The sequence below is a fragment of the Hydra viridissima genome, unplaced genomic scaffold, assembly GCF_058129835.1.
Source record: "Hydra viridissima isolate aposymbiotic clone 2 unplaced genomic scaffold, HvirCarnegie_v1 scaffold_15, whole genome shotgun sequence".
In the NCBI taxonomy this organism is placed as follows: Eukaryota; Metazoa; Cnidaria; class Hydrozoa; order Anthoathecata; family Hydridae; genus Hydra; species Hydra viridissima.
In genome coordinates, this window is record NW_028324314.1 from 8622565 (window position 1) to 8640144 (window position 17580).

Sequence of the window (17580 nt, forward strand, 5' to 3'; positions counted from 1 at the left end):
AAGCTAATTTTTAAAATTAGAATTAATTATATTATATTAGTTCAGTTGCACACCTTAAAATAGGCTCGATAATTAAGTTTTTATTAAATTATTTAAAGGTTGAAAAAGCGAAATTTTGTAAAGGTATTAAAGCAAGATATTATTTGCAGTACTTATCGAAGGCGCTAAATTAACTAAATCTGTACATTGACTGAATTACCTCCAAATGAATTTTCTTAAAAAATATTAACCTAAGGTTAAAAATTACGGCTGCGTGCTATTTTTTCTCTGAAAAATTATTATAAAGTAAGCTTTTTTATGCTAATCAATCGCAATTTGTTATAAACTTCGGTTTTAACAACAATAAGATTTATTTGGTTATAAACTATGTTCTAAGAGTTTTCGATGCAAATCACACTAAAGCAACAAAAACACGAAAACAGCTGATTTCAGACGTCACAAAACATCTACTTGGATAATAAACAACACAAAAAAAAAGATAAAACGAGAAATTGGAATAAAAAATTTCACACCTTGTACATTTCAAAACCAACAGTTTCGAAAAAAAAAAAAAAGGGAAAATATAAACACAAAAGAAAGGAGAGTTTGTACACATTTCACAACACAGATGCGTAAAGCATTTTTCATTTTCATCATATAAACATTTTTCAGCTGTTGTTGCTATAGGCGCAATAATTAAATAATTATCTTTTTAAAATTGTTCCAAACGCGCTTATAGTAAAAGTTTTAAAATAAATAAAACTGCAACTCTGACCACAAATCACCAGCATAATCTTTACTTGGATTAATAATCATTTACGATTGGTATATAAACGCATTTCTCTCTCTCTTTCCCACTGCTGATAATCAACACGATTAAGAAAATCTTGTTTATCAAGGTATCTATAATGATACTCAGAAGTAAAAACAAAACTCGTTAAAAACAAAGAAACTTTAACTGTTTTCCAACAATTTTAACTTTTATACAAAGCAAAAAAAACTCCATACCCAACACCCTTATTGCGCTTCATTTCGTCAGCTAGGTCAGCCTCTGCTTTGTAGCTTTCCCAATCATGCTTTGATTTTTCCTGAAAAAAAATATATTAAACTGTCATCAAATAAACTTTGCACCGAAAAATGATAAAGATATAGGGACCATAATGAAACTTTTGGAGTTTTAAGAAATGTCATGGAATCATAAATTTAAAATAGCCAAATTCTAATTTCAGAATAAAAAGCAGCTCCAGTTTTTACGGAAAAGATGAAATTAATAATAAGATCAAATTGAACGTCTTTCTGTCTGCTTATTTTTCAAAGATGATGTTTTAATGCTTCGAAATATACAAACTGTATTCCAAGACATTAAGTCTAATATTTTTCGTTGTCATTTTTACCGCACAACATCAGTTGAGCTCCTACGATGAGACGAGATCCTATAGACATTTATGCACATTAAACGAAGACCTTACTGACATAAAGTTTAGTAAGAGAAATCCTGATGACGTGTGGTGAGTTTAGAGTGTTAAGTTAGTTAAAATATGACGTCACAGTTTCTTTCTGTTATAAAAATGATTTTGTTTTCCGTACCAGAACGCTCATCTTCTTCTTCTTTGTAAATGAATCAAGGACATTGGCCACACCACCTCGCTTTGAACTTTAAATAACACAAACACAAATTCAAAGCAAAAAAAAAAAAAAAAAAAAAAAAAAAAGAAAAGCAAAACAAGAAGATTCATTGCAACTAAAACAAATAAATTTAGGAAAAACTTTTAACCCTGCAATTCTTTAAAACTTTTAACCCTGAAATTCTTTAAAACTTTTAACCCTGCAATTCTTTAAAACTTTTAACACTGCAATTCTTTAAAACTTTTAATCCTGCAATTCTTTAAAACTTTTAACCCTGCAATTCTTTTAAAAAAAAATTTTTAACAACCTGTTAATGTTTTGTTTTTTTTAAAAAAGAAAAACTTTTTATTCACTAATGCAATTAGTTTAAAGAATTAAATATAACAATAGAGAAAAAAGAAATTTTTTAACTGGAATTTAAATTGTTAAGTTTGTTAAGAAATATTTTCTAGGAGTGCAATGAACCTTGTAAAATAGTCACAAAAAAACAACCCTACTATTATAAAACAAAAAGGTTATTTGTAAAATCATAAATCTTGAGTTTCACTTCTAAAAAACAAACTATATACGAGTCACAATGTCGGATCGATTCAACAAATTTAACTCAGTTGTCTTTTATTAAACAAATGAAGTGGAGAAAAAAAAGAATAAACCTTGACGTTACAGAAAACCTTAACTAAAAAAAGGCCGAATTCTCCTTTCATTGACTGTTCAGACTGTTGATTCAGATAAAGATTTCAAAGGCAATGAAAAATGTTCATTACAAAAACTGAAAAGATGACAAATACATGCTAATACACAGCAAAAAAAAAAAACAAACTCTCAAAACATCACCTTCAAGAATAGTTTTGTAATTATTGTAATAATTCTGTAATTATTATAATAATTATTACAATTATTATTGTAACAGAACATAAACATCGAATACCAAAATTTTTAAAAAGATAATCCCAAAATCTAGTATCTAATGAAGTGAAAACGAAATAATGAAGAGTTAATAAATCCATATGATGAACATAGAAGAAGATAAGTATAAGGAAAAGAACTATATCGTATAGGTAGCAGAAAAATGCTCAAACTTTTGCAGTTGAAAATCTTAAAACTTATTTGAACTTGTAGTTACTTCAATTGCTATACAATTAGGACTTGTTCTCAAATAAATATAAGTTAATTCAATTTTTAAAAAATAAATAATGATTGAAGGACTTACTCATTTGATGACAAGCTACTTGATGATGAACTATTTGAAAGACTGCTATTAAAGCTACTTGAACTTTGTGACACGTCATCAGTTGCTTGAACTTGTTTAGTGACTCTGAAATAGTTAGAAATTTATGTATGAACTGCATAGATAAAATAAATACATGAACACTACTCTGACAGTCAACTCATAAAAAACAAAAATGCCAAAAGCAAAATAAATCTAAAAGTTAAAAATTTGTTAAACAGATAAAGAAAAGAAAGCTCTCTACATGTTAACATATCACATGTTATTTTAGCCATTTTTTTTTTTTAGGCATAAGAACATAAATATGAACTTAATTTTTCTCAATCAGGCAAAGTTTTTTCTCAACAGCATACCTTTTTTTTTTAAATTATAAAAAATAACTTCTTTTCTTATAAATTTAAAAACCACTAAAGATTAAAGGTAGTAAAAAAAAAGAAAATAATGAAAAAAAAAAAATAATGAAAAAAAAGTGTACATTTTAATACTACTATTAAACTAGTATCAAAGTGAACGCTTTTTCATTTTTAAATTTATATACAGTTAAAAAATCTAAGCTTATTAATAAGAAATATTTTTATCATGAATACAAGTGGATAATTTGAAAGGACTTTCAAATTCTTCTTTTTTCCCTAAAGGATATGTCAATGTATTTTGATCTGATTTCAAAAAAGCTTCAGAACATTAGTGAAAACTTGGAAAGAACTTAAATGAGAGAACTTACAAAGACCTAGTTTATAATAATCCAGTTTGAAAAATTGGGGCAAATATAAACACTAAACTTTGCCACTTTCACTAGATCATTCTTCATAAACCTTGGTGATATAGGCAATGATACAAGAAAAATATTTTCGCCAAAAATTTGAAGTTATAAAAAATTAAAAGTAATTACATTTTAAAATACTTTTCTAAAAAAATGTCCTGCAGGAAAAAAAAACTAGACCTGATTGAGAAAAAACAGTTTTGAAACTGCCAAATCTCAAGACAATAACAATTTCCTTAAAAAACTTGTTAAAGAAATACTTTTTTGTCCTTGTGTTATTAATTAGGAAAATAAATCTTACTTGACAGTTTCACCAGCAAAATCATATGTTTCAGTAACAGAGACAGTTTTCTTTGCTCCTTCTCCCATTATTGAAACCTTGGATTGAATTTTTAGGATTGAATATTAATTTCTCAGGTAATATAACATAATAATTCTAGCAAACTGTAACAAGAAGAATTTAAAAAATTAGGGTTTAAAAATTTGTTGGTTGATTTGTAAGTAACTAAAATTGTGTTTAACAAATTAAAATTATTCTTTTTTTTTTTTTTAAACTATTTTTAAAATTATTTATTTATTTTTTAAAACTATTTGCTGAGTTTGAAGTTAAACTACCACTTTACACTGAAAGCACTTACAGGTTTTTGAAGCTGCTCCTCAACTTTGCTTTCTAAAAAAGTTTTTCTTTTCTCATCTTGAAAAGTACCTACAATGTTTTCATTATTGTTTTTTAATTCTTTTTCAGAATTCCCAGTGGGCTCAAATTCTTTTTTTTCAGAGATATTTGTTTCAGTCACTACATCACCTTCCAATTTTTCTACATTAGCCTCTTGCAACTTATCCAATTGTTTCTCATTATGAATTGAAACTGATTTTGTATCTTGATTGGTCTTGCCATGCTTTGCTACATCAGTTTCTTTATCGATTTTTTCAAAATTGTTTTTTAAAGTTTCATTGGTTTCAACATTTTTAGTTTTTTTATTGACATCATCTTTAAAAGTTGACCATAAATTCTCGACATGCTGCTTCTTGTTTACTTGTTCATCTGCTTTTGATTTTTTATCTTCTAAAACATCATCTTCAAGTTCATCATACTCAGATTGATGTTCTTCTCCTGAAAAATCAGCATCAGCATAAGAAACTAATTTTCGAGTGCTTCTTGAGCTCCTGAAAATCGAGAAAGAATTAACCAAAATTTTTAGAATTCTTCATTATTATTGGGCTAAAATTTAAACAAGATGCATTTTTGCATTCCATCTTAATATACTCTTTCTTGATAAAATGAAAATGGCAAATAAGGAATTTATTTACTTTAGGAAAAATTTTAAAACATTAAAAATCTGAATGGGTTTCTATACAATTAAAAGGAAAATAAGGAATTTACTTACTTTAGGAAAAATTTTAAAACATTAAAAATCTGAATGGGTTTCTATACAATTAAATAAAAGTTTTTTAAAAAATTTAAAAAATGAAAGAAAAAAAACTACTTTGTTTCTTAGACTATTGTCCATTGATTTACAACCCAATCCAAACTTATTACTTTGGCTGACACAATCAATCAAACAGCAAATAGACAAAGGTTTATAGCTTAGTCATTCACTAACTACATAATACTTTTATTCTCATACTATATCTACATCAAAATGGTGTAAATTAATTTTTATATCAAAATGCTAAATCTATAATGCTGCATTACGTTAAAAGCATTGATACAATTATTTTGTACAGTGATTATGTGCAGTTATGTTTGTACAGTCATCTATTGATATAAATGACTGTACAAACAATTAATGATTACAAGTTTCTTATAATGCAAATATTTCAATTTTTAGCATATATAGAATAATAGCTGTCAACCTGCATTGCTAAACAGTAAGGATGATTTACTTACTGTGAAATACTTTTGTAAAGCATGTAAACTAAAAAAACGTAAAATGTTAAATACACCTTTTTCTTCAGTGGTTATATTGATAAAATTCTTATTGTGTTTGTATTTTGTTTACTAAATGTTGTAACTATGAAATGTTTTAATTTTACCATTAAATTATAATTCCGTTAAATTGTATTTAAAAAAAAGACTAAAGACATTAGAGAAACAATTATACACAAATATTTGGAAGTTTTTAATAGAAGTTAATTCACCCCTACATCATTAGTTGTTTTACTTAACATTTTTCTTAAACAAAGTCAATTAGACCAAAATCTGGTGATGGAAAATTGATGATGGATGGTTTTCAAAATTAAAAACTGATTAGAAAACTTGTTAATGGTTTCAAGATTAACCCAGGTCTCTAACTCAGAGAATGACCAAAAAATATGGATTCTTTCATTCACAGTTTTGTTGTAAAAGTTTGAAATGAATATGGTCTTCACTCTTTCAACTCACAAAAAGTGCCAAATTACAATAGAACTTACATCAAGTACAATCGTCAACAAAATCCTAGGGCTGTCTACTATAATTCCAATTATAGAGAAGCAAATAAAAAATTTAAATATATAAAACATGATAAATTTGCTAAAAAAGCCTTTATTTAGTAAGTAATTCACAGTTGTGGCAAAAAATCAGCACTTTATATGTGTAAGTTGACACTAACTGGTGAAATATATTTTAAAGAGTGCTTACAAAAACATCTTTTACCTCTCATTAAATCAAATGATAATGGACCTGTATTCTGGTCTGACTTAAGTCATTATGATAAACTGACTATAGAATAAAATGATGTAAACATTGATTAAAAATGGCTAATCCTCTAAACTACCCAGAATTGATAGTTTTTGAAAAGTGCTGGGTAATCATGAATCAAAAAAATGAAAAAAATAAAAACCCTTTGCAGAGACACTAAAGATTTGAATTTTTTTGTAAAAAAAAAAAACATCAAATAGTTATGATTACGCTGTGCTTATGGGGACCACAAAAGCAAAAGCTTGAAATTTTATTGGACATCCACAAGAATAAAACTGAGGGAAGGAATGCAAAGAATTAATTTCAGAAATTAATTCTTTGCATTCCTTCCCTCAGTTTCTTCCGATTAACTTTTATTGATTGTAAACAATAAGGTAAATGAAACTGGTAAATGAAACTGGTAAATGAAAGTTTACCACCTAAACGAATTCTATTTTACTATTTTCTACTGGTTAATAAAAATTTACCTTCTAAGTGAATTTCTTTTTGAATCAATCACATCTTTAGTTTTCTCTGTTTCTTCACTTAAATTATTGTGAGTAACTTTTGATATAGAACGTGGTCTTCCTCTTTGACCTGGAGTTTTAGGAACAGGTGCTTTGGTAGGGGACGATTTTTTGGGTCTTCCTTTGGCTTTTTTAATAGATGTATCAGTAACTTTTGCTTTTTTTTCTGGTGGTGAACTTCTAGAAGAACGGCCTCTCTTACTTGTTGATGATTTGCGTTTTTTTGCATTGAAGTCAGGATCAGAATCATCAGCATCATCAGACACAACAACTTAAAAAAAAAACTAACAGGTTTCTAATATATATACAACAAGATTTAAACTTGAATAATATAAAGGTAATATGTAATTATAAATAATTTAAACAATATAAATCTCATTTTTGCATAAAATAACAGTTTTTTAAATAATGTTGAGAAATTGAATTTGATATATTTCATAAACAATTTTTTAAGTTACAAAAACCCAATATAGTTATAACTACATCTTAATGACAAAATTATATTAGAAAATTTTTTGAACAATTTAAATTTCATTTTTACTGATATATATATTCTAAAATAATTGTTTTGTAAGGTTTTTTTATTCTTCTACACACCAAATTAAGGATGAACTAATCAGTTTATTTAAAATGATAAATTTTTTTTTCATTTTAATACATTTTAAATGATTGATATAGAAGTTTGTTCATTCAACAGAAAATCAAAAGGTTGATGATTAATACTATTATTAGGATTAACAGCGTAATATTAAACTACTAAAAGTAAAGTATAATAAACACTTAATTGATATTTGTTTGCAGAGTTCAGTACACTGACAGTTTAAAACAATTGATATTTATAATTGCAAGAGAAAACTGTAATGGTAATAACAAGAAACTGAACAAAAGTCTGGTTGATAGAGAATGGTAAACCAGGCTCACATCTTCCAACAAATGGGGATATTCTTTGACTGTTTATATCACTAAAAGAGACAGCATCACTTCTCATGTCAAATGTTATTTAGGTTTAGCAGCAAACTCTAACATAGAGAAATGATTCCAGAATACAAATCCTGACAAAACTTTGTGATAGCTACAAAAAGCTAAAATAGAACTAGAAGGAACAACAATAAAGGATCAGGCCATATATAGACAGATATGTAGAGACAGTTTCTTATCATACAGAAAAAATATTTCATTACGCACCATTGTAGGTATCGAAATTGTTACTGGTAAAGGAGGTGAGGAAACATGCTCAAGAGTAACAATTTGAAACTTTTTCCACAAAGGTAATACCTCAGTATTGTCAGCAACTAGGTTTACTTTGCAGCATCTAATCTGGCTTCCTTTTTGCCAAGAGTCTTGTGCAATCCACCTTATCCTTCCAATCAAGTGAACTAAACTCACCATGTGTAACCGCAATATAGTGGTTAGCCCACTAAATTGTGGTTGTACATGGTGGATGAATTTACTAGATTGGAAGTACACATAGACTTGACTCAGGAACTGTATTAGCTTTTCTCTGAATCTATACATATATGGAGGATCTTAACAGATTCACAACAGATTTCCAAGTGACTAAATGTTTGGTAATACTAATGCAGGAGCTGTTTATGTATAATAGCTTAGTTACAAGAACATATGCATTGTTCTTGAGCAAATTTAGTGTATTAAAGATGAAAAAGATACGAGATACAAGAAAAGCAGCATGAAATATTATAACTTTTTCATCTTAAGAAGCTGACATATTATATTAAATGCTGAACAACATACTACAACCCTTCAATGTAGTATTAATCTGTAGAGTTTAGAAATAGATGTTTTGACAGCACTTGTTTTTGGTACCTACAGCTTACTGAGGCAAGGAAAAAAGCAATGTTGAACATCATAAACTAATATACATATATTTATTTGTACTAACTTTGTTTACATTATCATTTTGTTTGCAAAATTAGGCTAATTTTAAGTAATTTAGTGTAAATTGGATTGTTTCTAAGCTTTGTGGTCTTGCATTCTTATTTTTCATGAAAAAATACCATGTGTCAGTCTTTGTTGAGTACAAATGTAGTTAATGAAATCATTATTTTTTAAACTTGAATGCTTTTATACTATTAATATTGAACAACAAAAAGTTACAATTTCTAATCTTATTTACTAAAAATTATGATTCAGATTTTAAAAGAAATAATTTTTCAAAACCAATTGTAATAATATTTTAAGTGATGCATACCTTGTTTTTCTGGGATATAGTCATCATCTTCTTCATCATCTTCATCATTTGCAACCATTTCATTGACACCTCCATCTTCGTCAGAATCAAAGACATTAGCCATTTTTATTAAATTTTTGATTTTAAGTTCTATTAATAACTAGTGTGCATAAATATGTACATATAAGCATCAAAATAATTCTTGTCAAGCTAGAGCATCTTAAACTACTGTTTATATAATTAATGGATTAAATATTTAGTTTTGTGTTAGTTAATATTATTTGATATCTTATACACCTAAAATAGCTTTAGTATTTACTTAAGTAAAATTAAACTTATCCAAAAGCGATTGATTATATTCGGTTTTGCAGGAAGCTTGATCTTTAAGCAGAAAAATAATTATACAACACATGAATAGCATATATTTCTATGTTAATTCGGTATATCATTTTAAATTTTCACTTGAAAAAATCTTGCTGATGATTTATTGAATTAAAACCTACTTTCAATACCTGAATTGTTAGACACGAGGGCTAAATTAATGCCATAGTTTAACTCAAGTATATTGATGTCGTTAGTTTTGATAATCTAACAAAATAAGAGAGGACGCAACGTCGTTGCAAGTAGCAATAAATGTAATTAGAAAGATGAAAAATAGTTGCAAAGTAGTTATACAATAGTTAATTAAAAGAGGTTCTAGACGGTATTCAGATGTTAGTGGCCATGCCCCCATAACCTTGGTCAATTCATAGTCTGCCTATGACTGTTTCACAAAAATCTACATAAATGCGCGCGCGAAAAGCAGCAATCCAGAATGTTAACTTATATATTTTAACATATCATAAACTTTAAGATTTTCTTGCTTATAGTTAATTCAAAGTACTAAAAAATAAGAACCAAAGAAGATATTGAGTTATAAAAAGTGTTAATCCGAGTGATTTCTAGTTCCTAATTAACATATATACTAATGCTATATATCGAATTTACGTTGTCCTTGATTAATTTCTTACCATCCAAATCTTAATAGATTTAATTTGATTCGAATCTGATGATTAGAAAAATTTCCTCTTGAAAAATCTTTTCTAAAAGAGGACGAAACTCGTGTGTTTTTACAGAAAAATAACTAAGCATCCACGAGAAGATTATATGGTAGCTGCAAAATTAGCATTATCTCTTAGGCATACCAAAATTAAAAATATAGTAGAGTTGTGGAGCAAATCAGAGTTTTAGTTTTAATACATTAGAATCAAGGAAATCTTCTTAAAGCACAAATATCTTTTGCGCATTCAGCATTTGCTGAATGCGCAAAAGATATTTGTGCTTTAAGAAGATTTCCTTGATTCTAATGTATTAAAACTAAAACTTTGGCTTTTAAGAGCTCTGTAAAATTTCTTAAGCTTCACTGGTGTACCACAGAAAGCTAAAGAATTTTTTAACAAGCCTCTTTTCTAATAAACTTTCTGCATATGAAAAACTCAAGCTTTTTTTAAGTTGAAGGATGTGCGTGCAAGCTTCCTTAAGAGGAAGATAACCTTAGATTTTGTTTTTGATAATCAATGAAAAAAAGGTCAGCAATAATAGTCAACTATAGCAGCTCAAGAAGTATTCTAACTTTGGAAATGAGCTAACTATCTTTCTGTTCTTGTTTCTCGGGTGGAAATGAGTAATCTTTTTGGTGCTCCTCGGTGGAAAAAATAATCTCCTCGGTGTTTCCTGTTCTTGTTTTTAGGGTGGAATAAATAACCAGAGATCCTAAAGGCTAATATGATTGTGGATGATACAGGCCATATTAACGGTGGGTGTAAATTTATTAAAGACAAAATTACTAAAAAGTTATTTTATCTGACATGTCATCATCGTGCATTTAAAAATAATTTTAGCAAATGCCAAATATAAAAATATTTAAAAACATTTCAACTGCAGTGGAAAAATAGTAGATTAATATACGATGCGAAAATCAGTTAACTTAAACTTGTTTATGTAAAGATTACTGGGAGTTGCTTGAACAAATTATGATCATTCTTGGTGGTGTATCTTCTAGTAGTATAAAACTTATGCAGCTAGAAACTATGAATTGTTTGCAATAGGTTGCATGTACTATTTATGTTCCAATATTCCAGTTGAAATTTCAACCGGAATGTCAGTATGTTATATAATTTTATTAAACCGTATTTAGACAACTTTACAGCTGAAGCACCCAGCTTAGCTCCTAGAAAGATATCGATGTTTATTTATAAGCTATAAAAGTAGAATAACTATAAAAATCAATATGAAACAACCAAACAAGTTTGAAGCAACAAGTTTGAAGCGGTATGAAAAGCTTTTGATTGTATTTTATTTAAGTCTATATCTATTGTTTTAAATTTCTTTACACAGCATTTGCTCCTGCAATACTTTAAACTTATTGAATTAATTGTCATCAGATTGTAGCAGCAGTAGCAACTGTAGCCTTTTCTGACATCAACTGCATTTATCAGATAATATCGTAGCAGCATTAGCAACTTTAGCTTTTTATGGCATCAATTGTATTTATCAGATTTACTTATGAGTAAAAACAGGTATTGCCGCTTCATCATTTACTAAAAAAAAACAAAAAATCAGTTGTTTTTTTTAAATATTAAACACACCAGTGAAAAATTTTAAAACTGATTCGGAGAATTTGGTAATGTAGAAAAGATTACCTTTCTCTGAATGTTATTAGGAGTATAAAATTTACCAACTACTTTACCGAAAGAGGAGTGGCCTCAATTCAAAAATACAACAAAATATTTGAAAAAAAAGAAAATCAAAAGTAAAATCTTGAAAACGTTGTTAAAGATCTTATATGATCTTTAAAATGACTTAAGGGTCCCTTAAGGGGTTGCCCTTAATGAACCCTGAAGTTTTTTTAAGGCGGGTTAGAAAGCCGCTTCCTGATGCTTGAGAACTAATATTTGCTCAAAAATTTATATATATATATATATATATATATATATATATATATATATATATATATATATATATATATATATATATATATATATATATATATATATATATATATATATATATATATATATATATAGCATAGATTATAACATTTTATAAAAAAATTTTTTTTTTCGTATTTATGTATAGATTTGTAAGAAATACGTCATTTTATTAGGAGCATTAATTAACCATCAAAATTAATGTAAAATTTTTGCTGAGCCATTTTAAATTTAAAATAATTTTTTTCGTTAGTTATTTTATTGTATATTCAGCCATTCGTCAAATATATTTAAATAATCATAAAAGTTTCATTATGTAAATGAAAATTTTAATATTTTATTATTTTTCTATTAGCTAATAAAAAAAAAGAATTTTTTTTTAATATTTTTTTATATTAATATTGATTTCTGTAATATTGTATAGTGCATTAATTTTAATGCCTAAATGATGAAAAGTTTTAACTAAAGTCGAAAAAACATAAAGCTCTTCAGTAATCTTTTCAGTAATCTTTCAAAACTTTATTGGGGCACAGGAAAGGGATAAATACACATAACCCAAAATACTTTCTAACAGTTGTGAATAAAATGGAGATCTTAAGTGTAAAATATTCAGAAGCTAAAAATTTTGATATCAAAATCCCTTTTTTTTTAATTTAAAAGATAATAGTTATACTGATTTTTACTAATATTCCTGAAAACTAAAATACAGACCTAGAATGACTTATTGAATATCTTGATTGGTCCTTTAAACAAGCATTATCAATTTTTAAACCAAATTTTCACTAGTTCAGAAAAAAGACGCTTTTAAGGCAGCAGTTCAAAGCATTAATGATATACAAAAATAATTTTTTTTTTTACCATTTTATTTACATTATATATTTTGGCTCTCAAAGCGTTTTTTCTTTTAAAATTGGCCCTTCTTTATTTTGAGTTTGATATACTTGATCTAAGAGAACACTATGTGTTGGCCTTTTTAAACTGTCATATTTTTTTTTTAATCCGAGTTTTAAATTTGATTCTATCATTAAAAAAAACTTTCAATTAAAATTTTTGTGAAAACATCACTTGTTGGTAAAAAACTAAAAAAAGGTACTAACATTTTAAAAAGCAAAATATAAACAGTATGCATGTGCTCATTTTAAGTCGTTAAAAAAATTATATAATTTTATGTTTTATGTGCTTTCTTTTAAAATGACGTTTATATTTTAATTGATATCAAATATTCTATCGAAAAAAGAAAGTTAAAATAAGTTCGATATTTCCTTTGCCAACCCGCTCCCCCAACCCCCATATCTCCAGTATAATGTTCACTTGTAGTTCGGATCTTACTCTTCGAGATGATGACAGCAATTTAAGAACATTTTCAAAAAAAATTAAAGCAATTATGCAAATCATGTTAACGATTCTTTTAAATCTAATCGACTATTCTCAACAGCTCTAAATTTTTTGTATGCCTAATTAATATATTTTTCTATGTAACTTACGTTTAGTTGTTGTACCGTTCTGCTTAGCCTTAGTATATTGTTAGGTCTTTAGATACTTCGGCAAAAAAAGGCATCAAAAATAACTATAATACCATATCATAGTGTCCATAAAATTTTCAATATTTTTCTGTTTACAACTGAAATGTCCTCGAGGTTATCCTCAATCAAAATTGTCTCGAGGTAATCCTTTATCTAGATTGTCTCGAGGTAATCCTTGATCTAGATTTTGTTCAAGCTAGAAAAGAGAATATGATAAAGGGATGATATATGCTAAATATATGTTGTTTTTTAATTCATAATATACTGCTATCAAATTCTATGTTATTTGAATGGCAGTATTGCTGAGAAGTTAGAGACATACGTTGTTGTTGTTGTTTTTTTAAATAGAAATTAAGTTCATAAAACATGTCTGCAAACTATGACAGAGCCATTACAATATTTTCTCCTGATGGTCATCTTTTTCAAGTTGAATATGCTCAAGAAGCTGTAAAGAAAGGATCTACTGCAGTAATTCATGTTTTACAATAATCCTAAATTTTTATATTAGCACTTTTGATGAATTACTCTTAACTAAATAATTTTTGTAAAGTATTTTGATGTTTTATTTATTGCAAAAATATCTTAAAAAAGGAAGTTAAATTTTATTTGCTCTTCATTACAAAAATCCACATAGCTCTCACAAATAGCTCAGAGTATTTATATTTTTCAACTAGGTTGGTGTAAGGGGGACCAATATTGTTGCACTAGGGGTTGAAAGAAAATCAGTAGCCAAACTACAAGAAGCTAGAACAGTACGAAAGATTTTTCCCTTAGATGATCATGTTTTTTTAGCATTTGCAGGTAGCAAAATGTTGCTTTAGAATCTTGCTTTTTAATTTGTATTAATATGTTTACACAAATAATCTCATGGTGAAATTAGGACTATTTTAAATTGTAGTTTATTTTAAATATGAGATAAAATTAATTCATGTTAGTTCTATCAAGGTTTTTTAAGGATTTCTTAACTAACTTTTTTATTCTATTTACTATTTAATTCTTTTTTAAAACAATATTACTCACAGGTCTATATAAGAATCTCCAAGATAAAAGTGTTTGAAAAAATTCTAGGCTTCTATTAACCTCTTCCTAACAATAGGAATAGTGAGTAAAATACTGAAATACATTTTGTTATAATATAATTGAAAGTTAAATTATTTTCTTATTCAAAATTTAAAACTGAAAACTGTTTCCTCATTACAAAACCTGTAATGTTTACCTTGAATAGAACACCATGGCTTAATAAAAAAACTTCACTGATTATTAATAAGCTCCTGTTTTAACTGTTTTTAGTCATTTATAAATTCAATAGTTATTATTTTTAAGAAAAAAGAGCATTAAACATGTTTCAAAACTTTAAAAATATGTTTAATGCTCTTTTTCCTTCCCCATCTTTTTGTTATCCTTTTCAGTTCATAGCCTATTGAAAAAAATGTTGTACAAAGAAATATACTAAACTAATATAAATGTACATTTATAACATGATGAAGACTAAGTCTTATTTAAAAAATTAATATATAAGCTGAAAAGTGTTTCTGTGTTAAATCTTTATTAGAAAACAAAAAAAAGATTTGTTAGTTAAGAATTTTAAAAATTATTTTCTTAGAACAGGAAGTTTAAGAAGTATATAAAAATTAATTTAAGTAAATCAGTAAAGTAAATCTAGAAAGATTGAAAAAGTTAGGGTTTAAAAGGCCTTAAGTGTTTTTGGGCTTCAGAGGCTAAGGTGTCCTAATCTCTGAGAATTTAAGCATCTGGCATCCAGCATTTATATGAAAGAAATATATTTTATAAAGTTCACTCTAATAATGCAAAATTGTCAAAAACTCATTAAATCTGAAAAATTAGTTTTAATTGGCAGTTTTGAGTAAAAGAAATTACTTAGCATATAATATTTGATTATTTCTATAACAAATATTTAGCTTATGAATTTTTGATTTTTTAAAATTATAGCCTATTTTTAAAAAAGACATAATATTTGCCTTATTTTCATCAAAAGTTTTACATATGCAGATGACTCATGTGAAGAAATATCAAATTATTGATAATGGTAGACTTTAATTTATTGACATATTATTTTAAAGTTTGACACGATCTCAAAAATATTAAAAAGCTTTAGTAAAAAAAAAAAAAAAAAAAAAAATAGTAAAAAGCTTTGGGAAAGATTAACAAAATTTGAAAGTGTCAGTGCTGTATTAAAACAGTGGCAATTAATTACTGACATCAAAATTTTATCTGTGAACTAAATCCTTAAATGATTATTTTTATTTTTTTATGCATTGAATGTAATGTATTTCTTTCTTTTAAAACTGTTTTGAATTTTGGAACTTTTGTTAATATAACTAGCTTGATTGCTAAAGAAATTAAAACTATATATTTCTTAAAATCTCTGATGTTTTAAAATGATTTATTCAAGGACTGACAGCAGATGCTCGCATTCTTGTTAATGCAGCTCGTGTTGAATGTCAAAGTCATAAACTAAATGTTGAAGATCCTGTGTCTTTGGAATATATTACTCGGTATATTGCTAGTCTTAAACAAGTAAGTTGATACATAGTAAAATACTTATAAAACATTTTCACCTAAATATAGTTTTTTTAGAGCTTTCTATAATTTTCAAATTCCAGAAGTATTTTTGTTTAGAAATATACACAAAGTAATGGTATGCGTCCATTTGGCATTAGTATGTTAATTGTTGGCTTTGATGATGATGGTTCAGCACATTTATATCAAACAGATCCCTCTGGAACCTATCACGAATGGAAGGTATGATAAATGTTAAAGAAAAAAATTTTAATGTAAATTTTATCACATGATGATTTATGTTTATAATCATCGTTTCAGGCTAATGCCATTGGACGAAGTTCTAAGACAGTTCAAGAATATTTAGAGAAAAATTATTCAGATGAAGAAGCAAATAATGATGATAGCGTCGTCAAACTTGCTTTGAAAGCCTTACTGGAGGTTAGGATTTTTTAAATTATCTTAAAGGTCAATATTTTAGCCAAGTAATAATTTTTAAACACAGATTATCAAATGACCATCTCCTATCACAGATAAATTTTTAAACATAGTTTATCAAATAGAACCATCTCCTACTACAGTTGAATTTTTTTAATTTAAAAAGAAATATTTTTCAGGTTGTTCAAACTGGTGGTAAAAATGTAGAAATGGCTGTAATGAGAAAAGATGAACCAATGCACCTTCTAAGCACAGAGGATATAGAGAAATATGTTAAAGAAATAGAAAAAGAAAAAGAAGAAGAATTAGAAAAGAAAAAAGCCAAAAAACTTGCAGCACAAACAGAATAAAAATAGTTCATTCAATAATTGTATAGTATTCTAACAGTTCTAATGCCAGATCATTGGTTAGGGTTTCATAACGATTTCACTTATGTTACTGTAATTTTTGATAGCATACAAGTGAACAAGCTCTCAAAGTTTATTTATTGTTTTTTTTTGGATGAAAAAAAAAAGTTTGATGTTTATTGTTTTCTTCAGAAAAAAAAACATCAATAAGAAAATAACAAAATATAATTAGATAAATCATGAAAAAGACTCTTTCTTACATCTAGAGATTTATGATATTTACCTAAGATTCACCCACATTTTAATTCTATTTAAAATCTTTTCTATGGGATGATTTTCAGGATAACCTATTTATAAAAGACCTTATAGCTTTTTATTTTAATTTTAATTGAGATCAGCATCCTAGGAAAGTATTCTGCAAAAATTATATTGGTTAAGAATAAAATAAAATTTATAATTTCTTTAAACTTTGAATATATGTTAATAGATGTTATCTCAAGTTCAATAATAGGCAATTAAAGTGAAATTTTTTTGTAATAAGTAAAACATAATAAGTTGAATGTCCATTAAAAATGATGTCTGTCATTTATAGCTATGAATAAATGTGATTCTAGAATTTTTATTTTATATTTTTTTCTAGATGAATACTTATAGAACTTTTTGGAAGGCCACAAAATCTATTCACTCTTTGAAACTGTCTGTTTGTAAAACTTGCAGTTTTTGGAAATCTCTTCAGATTGAAAATGGTTTCTCAAAGAATATTTTACTCACTCATAAAAGAAATCTTTTTGTTTCAAATATATTTAGTAATAA

At 26.7% G+C, this 17580-nt stretch overlaps 2 protein-coding genes across 3 annotated transcripts; one reads left to right on the forward strand and one right to left on the reverse strand.

Annotated features, from left to right (window-relative positions):
- Nucleotides 1–288: 288 nt before the first annotated feature.
- LOC149878520 (uncharacterized) lies at nucleotides 289–9126 on the reverse strand. Of its 2 annotated transcripts, XM_090073343.1 has the most exons (8): nucleotides 8992–9126; nucleotides 6744–7053; nucleotides 4232–4760; nucleotides 3895–3971; nucleotides 2816–2920; nucleotides 1567–1633; nucleotides 988–1067; nucleotides 349–882 (listed from the first exon to the last, which is right to left on the reverse strand). In XM_090073343.1, the coding sequence occupies exons 1-8, from the start codon at nucleotides 9092–9094 to the stop codon at nucleotides 792–794; spliced, it is 1362 nt and encodes a 453-aa protein (XP_089929469.1). In that variant the 5' UTR covers nucleotides 9095–9126; the 3' UTR covers nucleotides 349–791. The 2 variants fall into 2 exon arrangements, with proteins under 2 accessions (XP_089929470.1, XP_089929469.1); XM_090073344.1 differs by lacking the exon at nucleotides 1567–1633 and having other exon boundaries at nucleotides 289–882.
- Nucleotides 9127–13236: 4110 nt separating this feature from the next.
- On the forward strand, nucleotides 13237–17294 carry LOC145193046 (proteasome subunit alpha type-7-like). Its single transcript, XM_090073349.1, has 6 exons — nucleotides 13237–13930; nucleotides 14137–14263; nucleotides 15876–16000; nucleotides 16103–16225; nucleotides 16304–16423; nucleotides 16600–17294. Exons 1-6 carry the CDS (start codon nucleotides 13829–13831, stop codon nucleotides 16768–16770), a joined length of 768 nt encoding a protein of 255 aa, XP_089929475.1. The 5' UTR covers nucleotides 13237–13828; the 3' UTR covers nucleotides 16771–17294.
- Nucleotides 17295–17580: the final 286 nt, after the last annotated feature.

What these genes read in the sequence shown, in the direction of transcription:
- LOC149878520 (XM_090073343.1), bottom strand. Translation starts at nt 9,094, where the DNA reads ATGGCTAATGTCTTTGATTCTGACGAAGATGGAGGTGTCAATGAAATG. An exon ending in AAAAGAAATTCACTTAGAAG is followed by an intron (nt 4,761 to 6,743) that starts GTAAATTTTTAT and finishes CTCGATTTTCAG; the next exon opens with GAGCTCAAGAAGCACTCGAA. An exon ending in AGAAGAAGATGAGCGTTCTG is followed by an intron (nt 1,068 to 1,566) that starts GTACGGAAAACA and finishes ATTTTTTTTCAG; the next exon opens with GAAAAATCAAAGCATGATTG.
- LOC145193046 (XM_090073349.1), top strand. Translation starts at nt 13,829, where the DNA reads ATGTCTGCAAACTATGACAGAGCCATTACAATATTTTCTCCTGATGGT. An exon ending in TAAAGAAAGGATCTACTGCA is followed by an intron (nt 13,931 to 14,136) that starts GTAATTCATGTT and finishes TTTTTCAACTAG; the next exon opens with GTTGGTGTAAGGGGGACCAA. An exon ending in ATATTGCTAGTCTTAAACAA is followed by an intron (nt 16,001 to 16,102) that starts GTAAGTTGATAC and finishes ATTTTTGTTTAG; the next exon opens with AAATATACACAAAGTAATGG.